This window comes from Ochotona curzoniae, unplaced genomic scaffold, assembly GCF_017591425.1.
Source record: "Ochotona curzoniae isolate NIBS_2020 unplaced genomic scaffold, NIBS_Ocur_1.0 scaffold_4937, whole genome shotgun sequence".
NCBI lineage: Eukaryota > Metazoa > Chordata > Mammalia > Lagomorpha > Ochotonidae > Ochotona > Ochotona curzoniae.
The window spans coordinates 2,519,841-2,532,069 of record NW_024467126.1 but is presented as its reverse complement, the minus strand read 5'-3'; the positions used below and the strand labels follow the sequence as shown (position 1 = coordinate 2,532,069).

At 43.8% G+C, this 12,229-nt stretch overlaps 1 protein-coding gene across 1 annotated transcript in view; it reads right to left on the bottom strand.

Moving 5' to 3' along the window:
• Positions 1 to 12,229, bottom strand: part of CUNH11orf80 (chromosome unknown C11orf80 homolog) — an 84,031-nt gene that overhangs the window by 26,557 nt on the left and 45,245 nt on the right. The window contains exon 2 of the mRNA XM_040970805.1: positions 5,331 to 5,443. Coding sequence (XP_040826739.1) covers positions 5,331 to 5,443 — 113 coding nt within the window. The remainder of the gene's footprint in view (positions 1 to 5,330; positions 5,444 to 12,229) is intronic.

The window sequence follows — 12,229 nt, the reverse complement described above, 5'->3', positions numbered from 1 at the left end:
GTTATTAGAAAATTCTGGAAACAATTTAGGATTATTCACACATATTAGTGGTGGCAATTAAAGGCATTTTCTGTACTTTACATTGTCAAAACAACTTCTTGGAACAGTTTCAAATCTCTGTAACCTTGGTGATTATATGGTGTATCATGGAGAGAGCTAATTATGTGTAACAGTAAAGACAGATAAATAAGTGAAGGTCTGTTGAGCGGCTACCAGGGGCTACAATTAATAATAAACACAGCTACTGTTTACTGAACACCTGCTACTTGCAGTTTATATGCAAGAAGGAAATAACTACTCTTATTGGAAGATCATGAAACCCAGTTAATCAGTGTGTCCAAGGTCACACAGTCAAGTGGCAGAAATAGGATTTAGACCTAGACCTAAACCACGTTCCACTGGGCCATGCTGTGTCTCCAGGAACATTCATTTCCTGTGTACACAGCTAAATATCTGATTGCCTATCACATGACCCCTCATTATTTTACAGCTCATGCTTATACATGACTACCTGACCTATTTACATCCACTTACATATATATTTACATGCTTGTAGGACACTATTTTGGCTTATTGTATACTTGAACCTACAAAGACTGGATGATCGCCAAATCAGAACAAGTCACAGTAGAAAATAATGATAGCTCAGCAAAATTATGCTTCAACGCTATAAAATGCTAAATATTATAATGAAAATAGACACAAGACAGCTGAATAGTAATCAGTAGCCATTTTAAAGTGCATGGAACCCGGTTATATATAAACTAAAATTGAAATGTCAATGAAGAAGTCACAGGATGTGGTTAAGAACTTGCCTTTTTTAACATATTGGTTACTCAATACCATGTCAATTAATTCCATAACATTATAAATTGTTGCTGATGTTAAGTTGGGGCTTTTGGTTGACTGGGATGATACTCTGCCGGTTCTACCTTCAGACCAGAGAGGGTCTCCCCAAGAAGCAGTTGAACTTATCTGGACAATAAGATGCTGGACTCTATGCTTGGTGTATGCTTGCAATGAAAGAATCTCAACTAAATTTGAACTGTGGTTATGCAACAAGGTGGAGGAATCCATCATGAGGGGAGGAGTGGGAGAGGGGTGGGGGGAATCCCAGTGCCTATAAAACTGTGCCACATTATGCAATGTAATTAATAAAATAAATAAATAAATAAAAATAAAATAATGACAGCGTGAGTGACATCATACTTCAAATGCACAAGATGATGAAAGAACACACAATGCTGACTGAGGGACTGGCACGACTCTGTGTCAGGTCAGCAGAGCACGGCCGCTGCAAGGCAAACTGCCCCTTCAGCGTCGACTCAGGGCAAGTGAGAGAGAAACGAAGCCTTTAATGAACAGGGAAACCCAGAACCCCAGCCTGCTGTGTTCTGTAGTCAGAACTGACTTAAGTGCTATGATGAAAAGTAACGCATGCTGTCAGTCCTGGGCGGCAGACACCAGCAGTGAATCACGGGGGCTGCAGTCCTCACCTTCAGCTCTGTCTGATGTCATGATAAAACACAAGAGGGCCCAGCAGTGATGGCGTAGCAGCTAAAGTCCTTGCCTTGAACGCACCCAGGATCCCATATGGGCGCCGGTTCTAATCCCAGCAGCCCCACTTCCCATTCAGCTCCCTGCTTGTGGCCTGGGAAAGCAGTCGAGGACGGCCCAAAGCCTTGGGACCCTGCACCCATGTGGGATACCCGGAAGAAGTTCCTGGATCCTGGCTTCGGATCCGCATAGCATCGGCTGTTGTGGTCACTTGGGGAGTGAATCATCAGACGGAAGATCTTCCTCTCTGTCTCTCCTCCTCTCTGTATATCTGACTTTCCAATAAATAAATAAATCTTAAAAAAAAAAAAAAAAGAATGTGTAGCTGTGAGGCCTGGAGCGGCTTCTAAAACTGAGTCTCTTTCTCCTCAGCTAAACACACGTGCACACATTCATATCTGCAGTTATGTTGTGCACATGTGCTTGTCTAACTCTGTACACGCGATCGAGAGCTGTGACAAAAATAAATACCAAACTGGATAAAGCTGCTAAGGAGACCTTGTCAAATCAGATTGCTTTTGAAGACAGCTGTTATCCAGATGCAGGGCTCACCTGGCGTACACACAAAGCCCAGGGTCCCTGGGGGAGCTCTCTGGCGTTCGTCTCCCTCGGGGTTCGTTGTCCTCACGTTCCCCATTAGTGCATCACTTACTGTAGCACGCTCATGGATACTGACACTGAGTGTTAACCTTGCTGCTCTCCCCTCAGACACAATTTTTACTTTTTTATTTTTTGCCATCTCCCTGTTTTCTCACTTTCTCTACGTGCAAGTATCCATACACTTGGGTGATATCTAGTACTGGGAACAATGAGACGTAAAGGAAGAAATACTTAGAGGAAACCCTTGTTCCCATTGGCTGCACTATTCGTCACCTCCGGTGTGCCTCCCACCAGCTGACACCCGGTCACGAGCTCACTGCTTTCCTCTGGCCCCGAGTCTAACTTCCACAGCGAGCAGATGCCCAGCTTAACCAGCGCTTTAGTCTGTTTTCTGACCTCTTCACTGACAATGACCGTTGTGTCCACTCACTTCAAGCCACCTATTTCCATGGCCCCAGCTTGGAACTGTTCCATTCTGGAAACCTCAGACAGAGGTGTCCTACTCGTACGTGAAGAGCTGTAAGTCACGGTGTTTAAGGCGCATCCTTCGTAGACGGAGCTAGATGCACTCTACATCTTCCACGGGTCATGTTTTGTTTTTTCCTGAGGGAAAATCCCTTGCGCCCAGCGTGTCTGCTTCCACTCGCACCAGTGCCTGCACACTTGACCTCTTCCCTGGGGCACAGGTGCACTTCTTCAAAAGTCATCGCTTGCTGTTAGCATCATATATACCACAATGTATTGTAATCATGTGTTTACCTACCAGTCTATAAATTTCATTTCAAATCAAGAAGTATTGGGACCTTTTACCTATAAATGGCTCCATGAGCCTGACCTGAACAGACACAAGTTTCTGAATTACTGAATATCGAAACAGCACTGGTCTTTATGCATCAGTTTGCTCTAATTGTGCCACTAATCTTCACGGGAAAGAGGGAAGTCTTAGTCTCATCATTTCTCCTGCCTGCACAGTGATGCGGCAGCCTTGTCCTGCCCACCGCACCCGGCCTTTAGGAAGAGTATGCAGCACTCTAGGTCACACACGCAAACCACTGCCTGTTCAGACCGACCGCGGCACGTGACCACACTTTCAGAGTCACTTTCCTCGGTCCACTGGCATCACCTGTTGGGTGCTATTTGGCAGAAATCGTTTTAGGGCTGACCATTAAACTGCCCCTCGCCATCCTGAAGATAAGGCACGGCCACAGCTATCTGCTGTCCTGACAATGGACCTGGTCCTTCCAGAAGCAGCATATGATTTTTCAAACGTGAAGAAAGGTTCTCACGTGCTCCCTGGGAGAATGTTCACCACACTCCAGCACCAGCCCCAAGGAAGGAAGGAAAAGAGAATGGAGGACTCAACTGTCACTTTCATAAATCAATAAAGAGATCTCCAAAACAACCCAGTAAAGGTGTTTCCAAATCAGAGCTGCACTGGAGATCAAGTTCGATTTTCATAAATTCAAAGCTCATTTCCACATTAGAATCACCTGAAATTTTAAAAACATTCCAAAGCATAGATCATACCAATCATACCTGTGATGGACTATATTATGTCTTTCAAAAGGACTTCAAAAATTCTTGGAAAATAAAATTGTGTTTATTTTTGTTCAAAAATATAGGAATTCATTCATATAAGGGTCTTCCTTTTAAGATCTTTTTTTAAAAATTTTTACGGCAAAGTCAGATATACAGAGAGGAGGAGAGACAGAGAGAAAGATCTTCCGTCTGATGATTTACTTCCCAAGTGACCGCAATGGCCGGTGCTGCGCCGATCCGAAGCCGGGATCCAGGAACTTCCTCCAGGTCTCCCACATGGGTGCAGGGTCCCAAGGCTTAGGGCCGTCCTCAACTGCTTTCCCAGGCCACAAGCAGGGAGCTGGATGGGAAGTGGAGCTGTTGGGACTAGAACTGGCGTGTTAAAGGTGAGGACTTTATCCACTAGGCCACCACGCCGGACCCCCTATAAGGGTCTTCAAAAGGTTCATGAGCAGGCCAGCCTGGCCCCATGGCCTGCCAAGTCACTGCTCACAGTCCAGCATCCACTGCGGGCATTCCAGGCGCTCTGCTTTTTTTTTTTTAAGATTTATTTTTATTATTTTTTATTGGAAAGGCGGATATACAGAGAGGAGAGACAGAGAGGAAGATCTTCCGTCCGATGATTCACTCCCCAAGTGAGCACAAAGGCCGATGCTATGCCGATCCAAAGCCAGGAGCCTCTTCCGGGTCTCCCACATGGGTGCAGGGTCCCAAAGCTTTGGGCTGCTTTCCCGGGCCACAGGCAGGGAGCTGGAAGGGAAGCGGGGCTGCTGGGATAGAACCGGCGCCCATATGGGATCCCGGGCATGCAAGGCGAGGACCTTAACCACTGCGCCACCGCGCCGGGCCCGGCGCTCTGCTTTTGATCCAGCTCCCTGCCACGAGCATGGATGGGAAGCAGAAAACAGTCCAAGCGCTTGGAGCTGGGCCCCCCCACACACGGGAGACCAGAATAGGGCTCCTGGCTTCAGGTGGATGATGGTGACCATTTGGGCAGTGACCAAGCAGACAGAAAAACCTTTTCCTGTTTCTCTTTATCTCTACTTTTCAAACAGAGCTTTTTGAAAAATAAAACAAGACAATCACGAAGTAAATGAAAAAAAAAATGGATAGATTTCAATTTTTTTGCATCAAAATAAATCTTTGAGTTACATTTTCCATGAATTCTTTGAAGTCGTTAACCCTTAATGTGGCTGGACAGAGAGCTGACTGAAGTTAAGGAAGGAGATGTGGCAGCCTTGAAGGGAGACAGGTCTCCTCCCCACAGCCCCAGGGCAGAAGTGCCCCAAGCCGGAAGAGGGGCTTCATTAGAAACCCACCCTGCTGGCTCAGACTCAAGGCTTCCCACGGTGAGAAAACAACTTTCTATTTGTTAATCCATCTAGTCTGTGTAATTTGTTACAGCAGCCTAATACAGTGCCCCATATCCATACAAACCACAACTCCTGGAATGGGATACATAGAGGCTAGAGTTCTGGAAGCTCCTGGATAACTTAACATCTGTGGAGGTAAGTTTGGGCACTTACTTCAACTTCAGACTGTCCTGGACTTGAGGCTTTCCTTCCCTCTCACTAGACACACAGAAAAAAAGGAACCGGATCATGTGAGAAGCATTCAGCCACGGGGAGACCTGCCTGGACACTCATCCGGAAGGGTGCTGCTCCTGCGCCGTCCGGGGGGCAGCTGCTCTCCTCCGCAGTCCACGTCTGCTGCTTCACAGCCAGCCTGCGCAGGGCCGCCTGCGCCTCTGTGGGAGAAGAAATGGCACCAGAGTGGACCCAGAGTTCAGGCAGGCACCAGAGTTTTTGCAACTATTTATTAAAGAGTTAAGCCCAGAAGGCTTTTCCCTGATGAGCAGATTACCTGAAGACTTTAATCTATAACTGGAAATGTTACGCATCAACAAACTGCTTCAACATTAAGAACTGCTTCATGGGGTTAAGATATTTAATATCACATTTTCAATTTTTCATATCTGCTAAATCAATAGTTAGTCTCAATTAATTTCCGCAAGGTCAAATCCAATGCCAAAAATCTTTGGAACTGTTCTGATATTCTTGCATTTTTAATAAGTTCATGATTTAACAAACACAAATCCAGCAAATGTACTAATTTAGAAAAAAAAATTCAAGAATGACTATTGAAGCTGGTGCCACGGCTCAATGGGCTAATCCTGCACCCCGTGGCACCAGCATTCCATATGGGCACCAGATCATGTCCTGGATGCTCCACTTCTGGTCCAGCTCTCTACTTGGGAAAGGAGCGGAGGATGGCCCAAAGCCTTGGACCCTGCACCCATGTGGGAGATGGAGGAGCTCCTAGTTCCTGGATTTAGATCAACTCAGCTCCAGCTGTTGCGGCCACTTGGGGGAGTGAACCAGCAGATGGAAAACCTTTCTAGCTCTCCTTCTCTCTGTAAATCTGCCTGTCAAATCAAAATAAGTCAATCTTCAAAAAAATTTTTAAAAAGCATGACCCTCTTAAGCAAGCTCCTAATACGGCAGATCCTTTACTGAGGTAATTGTTAAAGAATTGCAAACTTCCCAATTTAACTTGTGAATCAATCATCTGATATGTGTGCATGTAATACTGATTCTGAACCATCTCTGGGGAAATCGAAATCATCAGCAACACAGAAACGTTAAATACGCACCATTTTTCTTCTGCAGACCTCGGCACTCATATAATAAAGAAGAAATTTAACTTCCTATTTCATAAAATGTTATCTCTTATTGCCCTCTCTTGATTATATAGTGAAGAACTAAATATGAGTAAAGATATTGCAATGTCTCTAAGTTTCACCTTGTAAATGAGGTACAATAATATAAAAACTTTAAGAAGTCAACAATAAAAGTATATTTTAGAATAAGAGCACAAGTTTCTCAGAAGGCATTTATGCTGCAGATTGAAACATTGTTAACCAACTTGAAAAAGTGTGGACATTCCAGAGATCAAGTTCCAGCTATGAGTCTTAGTGAGTATTATTTTTCTAGTTTTTCCAGCTTAACCCAGTCAGGAGGTCCTGGATGACACAGCAGTGAGGCAGGCTACACTGCGGGTCACTGAAGCTGGCACTGGATCAGGGCGCCCTGCATTGAGCTTCACTTACAACACTGATCAACTTCCCTCCCTAAGGCTTTTCCCTTTGCCTATAATTCAATTACTTTTCTGTAAAATGAGAAAAAAATTGCTCCTGAACCCCACTTCTCTTTGAATTAGTGAGGCAGTGCAAAAGTGGAGAAAATATGGATATATGAGAAACAGCTTTGTAAATAGTGAGTTGTTAAGAAATGTTAATAATTTGAAATAAATTGTGAAGCTGTTTTGGGGCAAACCAATTTCATTTTCATTTATTTACTCAAGAGACGCAGCGGGTGAGAGCGGAGGAGAGGCACACGCAGACAGAAGGGCCCCTGTCTGCTGCTCAGGACGCAGAAGCCAGCAACGCCTGGGACTGGACTGATCAACGCTCGGCGAGAGAATGAATCAGAGCCGAGGGGCCCCAGGACTGCAGTCAGCACCGTGTCTCCAACAGCTGCGTAGGCAGCAAGCCACAGTCAGGAGCTGAGCCAGGTGCTGAACGCAGGGACTCCAATACGGAATACCTCAGCTCTTCACTGCCAGGAAATCTTAGGCATAGTTAGAAAGAGCACAGTATAAGAATGATTTTAGAAGGAGAATCAAGATGGCGGAATAGGGTAAGGACACATTTAAACAGACGGAGAAATATTAGCCAGTGTGAAGCAGAGAGGGCACATTCCAGGAAATAGAAGAGGACAGAACGACAGCAGAGGGGCACCTGGAGACTGACAGACAGGAAAGCAGCGGAGACAACAGTGTGGTGTTGCAGTGACTGATACTCCAGCAGCATTCAGTGAGTGGCGATCTGAACTGCACTGGCAGCCAGAATTCCACCAGCAACAAGGTGGGAAAGGACATTATCTGGAGCTCCAGGGTGAACCCAAAGAACTGCACATCCTGCTGGTCTGTTTGATTTGACCAGGAACAGAAACAGAGCAGCAGGTCCAAGACAGGCAGTGCAGGAACAGGGTAAATTACACAGCCCAATCTACCCCCAAGAGCCATATCAGATGCCATTCTGTTTAAGGAGGCAAGGGCTATGGAGCAGGACTGCACATGCTCTGAGCTGGGAGTGAACTCATTTCTGACTCAGTGAACTGCAGCAACATGGCATCCTACAGGTTTCACCCAAGACAGGTCCGGGTAGCCCTCAGACCTGACAGCCAGCAGATCAAAAACTCTAGTAGTGGCACATCAGGCGCCATTTCTTACAGTGTGGCAAAGAATTTAAGATTGCAGGGGACAACAGTGAGCTGTGCATATACCGAACTCGGCAAGAACCCACTGAGCTCAGAGCATTGCACTGGTCCCACAGGAAAATAATATTGACTATGGCATTATATGGGTCAAAATAGGTCCGTGTGCCCCTCAGACCTAACAGCCAACAGGTTCCGGCAAGATCAGCACCACCAACAACCTAACTGTATGGACACCTGGTGTCTCCCAAATCCTGGACCTACTCCAACTTTAAGTGGGAGAAAGGTTGTATAGACAACAGTACAGCCTCAGCACGGTATCACAGGAGGTGGAGAGTGGTGAGCCACAACAAGTAAAATCTAATTGTAGACCTGTGGGTGACACAACTTTGGAAACCTGCCCCAAGGAGAAGACTCTGCTAACCAGAAGTACAATGACCAAGAGCAAAAGAATGACCAAGGCACAATGACTCCCCTGCAAAGGAGCAAAAGCATTTGCCAACTTCAGAGTTAACTGAGGAAGACATCGAGAATATGAGGGATACAGAATTCAAAACAAGAAGCACGTAAAGCTGGCATTCAAGGAATATGTCACACTGGGAATGAATCAAATGAAAGCTGATATATCAGAAATGAAGAATACAGTGGAACAAATTCAAAATACAGTGGAGAGTCTCCAAAATAGAACGAAGGAGGCAGAAGAAAGAATCTCAAAATTAGAAGATATTTTCTGTCACCACGGGGAAACAAACAAAAAGCTGGAAGCAGAGCTGGATCAGGCCAAAAAAAGTATTCAAGAACTGAAAGACACTATTAAAAGGCCAAACATAAGAGTTATGGGAGTCCCAGAAGGTGCAGGAAGAGAAACTGGGGTTAAAGGTGTATTCAATGAAATGATAAGGGAAAATTTCCCTAATCTAAAGAAAGAATTGGGAAACAAGATCCAGGAGGGGCACAGAACTCACAACAGGGTTGACCAAAAGCTATCTTCACCAAGACACATGATATTCAAGCTCTCTTCAGTCGAACATAAGGAAAAGTCCCTAAATAAGCACATGAAAAAAAAAAATCAACTGACATATAAAGGAATGCCAATTAAACTCACAGGAGACCTCTCACAGGAAACCTTATAGGCAAGAAGAGAATGGAGCGACATATTCCAGATTCTAAAAGCAGAAAAATTGTTGGCCCAGGATAATGTACCCAGCAAAACTTTCCTTTGTCTTTGAAAATGAAATACAGTTCTTCCACAGTAAAGATAAAAGAATATGCCTCTTCCAAACCTGCCCTACAAATGATACTTCAAGATGTTCTCTTGACAGAGAAAAGGAATAGCACTCACCAAAATCAAAGGCAAGTATGAAGAACATCCCAGTAAAACAACAACAGAAAACTAAACCAATGAACAACCCATTCCTAAAATGACAGGACCAAATTACCACCTATTTGTATTAACCCTGAATGTAAGCAGCTTAAACTCATCAATCAAACGTCATAGATTACTAGACTTGATTAAAATACAAAACCCATCTATTTGTTGCCTACAGGAACCATATCTCACCAACAAAGATAGGCAGAAATTATATTTCATGATTTTGATTTTTTTTTGTTAATTTCATCTCTTCAAAACACTTTCTTCTGGTTAAATTCTTCAATGATTCATAGATCATACAATAGCTTCATTTACTTTAAGAAGGTTCTTAATTTTCTTTTTCACTTCTTCAGTGACACATTAGTCATTCAATATCATGTTATTTAATTAGCTTCATGGTGTTATTAATGTTTTCTTTTTTTCTTCCTGTTGTTGATTTTGTTTTGTGGCTTTTCATTTAAGGGGATGTATAGTAACTGTGAAATGGAGACTATCATATCTAGTAGCACATAATTTAACTTCATGGCATTGTAAATTTGTATTTTTCTTCCTGTTATTGATTTTGAATTGTGGCTTTTATTTAAGGGGATGTATAGTAACTGTGTAAAGGAGACTATCATATGCAGATGTGAGATACAATGCAGCATGCATCTTTATTTCCAAACAAAGATGGACTCCCAATGAAACTGTTTACTATGTCTTGATAATAGGATGCGGGACTCTCTGCCATTATCCATGCCTACAGTAATGGACATATGACTGTGTGAAGAACTATACTATAGTAATAATACAGGGGAATTTAATGGGTGGGGAGGGAATTGGGGAGAGGGCAAGGGAAATCCCACAATCTGTGGAACTGTATCATAAAATGATAATAAAAAGAAGTAAAATTTAAATAAATAATAGTTTTAGAAGGAAAGTTGGTATATGATTATTCACAGCAGCACTATTCATTTTGGCCAGTATTGGATACTACCTAAACATCTGCGAAATGATGAATGTCTTAACAAAACATGGAATATTTTCAAGCCATAAACTTGCCGCAACATGGGTGAACCTTGAAAACATGATGATTGAAGAAGTCAGAGCCAAAAGGCCACGTATTCTATTGTTACATACACTTACACCAACTGTTCAAAATGAGCAAATATTGAGGCACAAAGCAGACTGGTGTTTGTCAAGGACCAGGCGATGAGGATGAACGGAGGGCTTACTGCTGAGGGAGGGCGATACAGAATTAGAGTGATGGACAGCTACACAACTTTGTGAATACAACAAAAGTCGGCAAATTGCACATGTCAGAACAGTATATTTATGGTTAAGAATAGATCCAGAGGGGCCAGTGTTGTGGCATAGCCAGTAAAGCTGCCACCTGCAACCCTCTGTATCTCATATGGATGTCAGTGTATGTCCCAGTTGCTCCATTTCTCTGCTGATGGCCTGGAAGAAGTAGCAGAAGATGGTCCAAGTGTTTAGGCCCCTGTTAGCCATGTGAGAACAAATCTCCTGGCCATCTTGAGAGTGTGCCCGTGAGTGGAAGAGCTCTCTGTAGCTGACTTTCAGTATAAATAAATCCTTTTTTTAAAAAAGAGAAAATCGATCCAGAAGAAATAATGTCAGAATTATCAAGCAACAAATACAGATATAAGAACTATTTGAACAAAGTTTGCCAAATGTTAGTCAAGATGAGTTACTGAAAAACCAAACTAAAAGAAATCACACAAGCAAAGAGGTCACCGTGCAGCCAGAGTAAGAAGTACAGGGAGGGTGGACATGGTGCTGCACCGTATGAAGCTACAGCTTGGGCTGTCCTGTACGGAGCTGCCTGGCTTTGAGTCTTGCCTCCACTTCTGATTTAGTTTACCACTAATGTGAGTCCTGGGGACAGAAGGTGATGATTCAAGTCCTTGTTCTCTGCCACCCACATGGGAGACACAGATGGGGCTCCTGGCTCCTGGCTTCTACCAAGCCCAGTCCTGGCTGTTGTGGCCATTTGGGAAGTGAAACAGCAAATGCAGAAGTTTTTTTCTTGAAGAAAAGTTTTTTTTTTTTCCTCTTTTCTCTGCCATTTTGCCTTTCAGATAAATAATATGAAAAAATGTGGAACATTACCAACAGGTTAAGACACGGAACAGTCAAGACAGAACATTCCATCATCTCATGTAAGTCCTCCATGTTGTCCTCTAAATGAGGCCACATTCGCGCCTTCCCTAATTCCTTCTCCCTCCCTTCCCTCTTCATTCCTGACAGCCAGCATTTCTGCAATTCTCTCATTTCAAGAATGTTCTATAAATGGAAACATACAGCACATATAACCTTTTAGGTTCAGGCTTTTCCCCTCGGCATGGTTCCAGTTTTAGACACGTGCTGCTGCAGTGAGAACTCCCCTCAGCACAGCCCTCGGGACGTTCCTTAGGCCACGTGTGCCTCGGAGCTTCCTTGACACTGACGTGCCACAGACTAGCATCTCCCACCACTGAATGTCATCTCTGTGTCTGCTAGAAACACACACGGGTTGTTCATAAGTTTTCATAAGTGCCCAGGGTTACAACTGCTGGCTTGTAGGATAGTTGCATATTTAGTTTTTATTTTTAATTAAAAATGTCAATTTTTGACACATAGTGGTTTTACATATTTACAGGAGATAAAATGGCAGCATGAAAAGCGTGTACAAAGTGCAGTGATCCAGTCAGGATAATCAGTATCTCCTTCTCTTCCACAAACGTTTCTGTGTGCTGGGGACGGGGACGCTTGCTCTCCAGCTGAAGACTGCAGTTATCCGAGTGCCGTAGCAGAAGCAATCTAACTGTGCTTGAACCTCGACTTTCTCTGGTCCCGCACCCCTAACCCGCTCATTAGTCTATGGAAAACAGTGTGGAGCTTC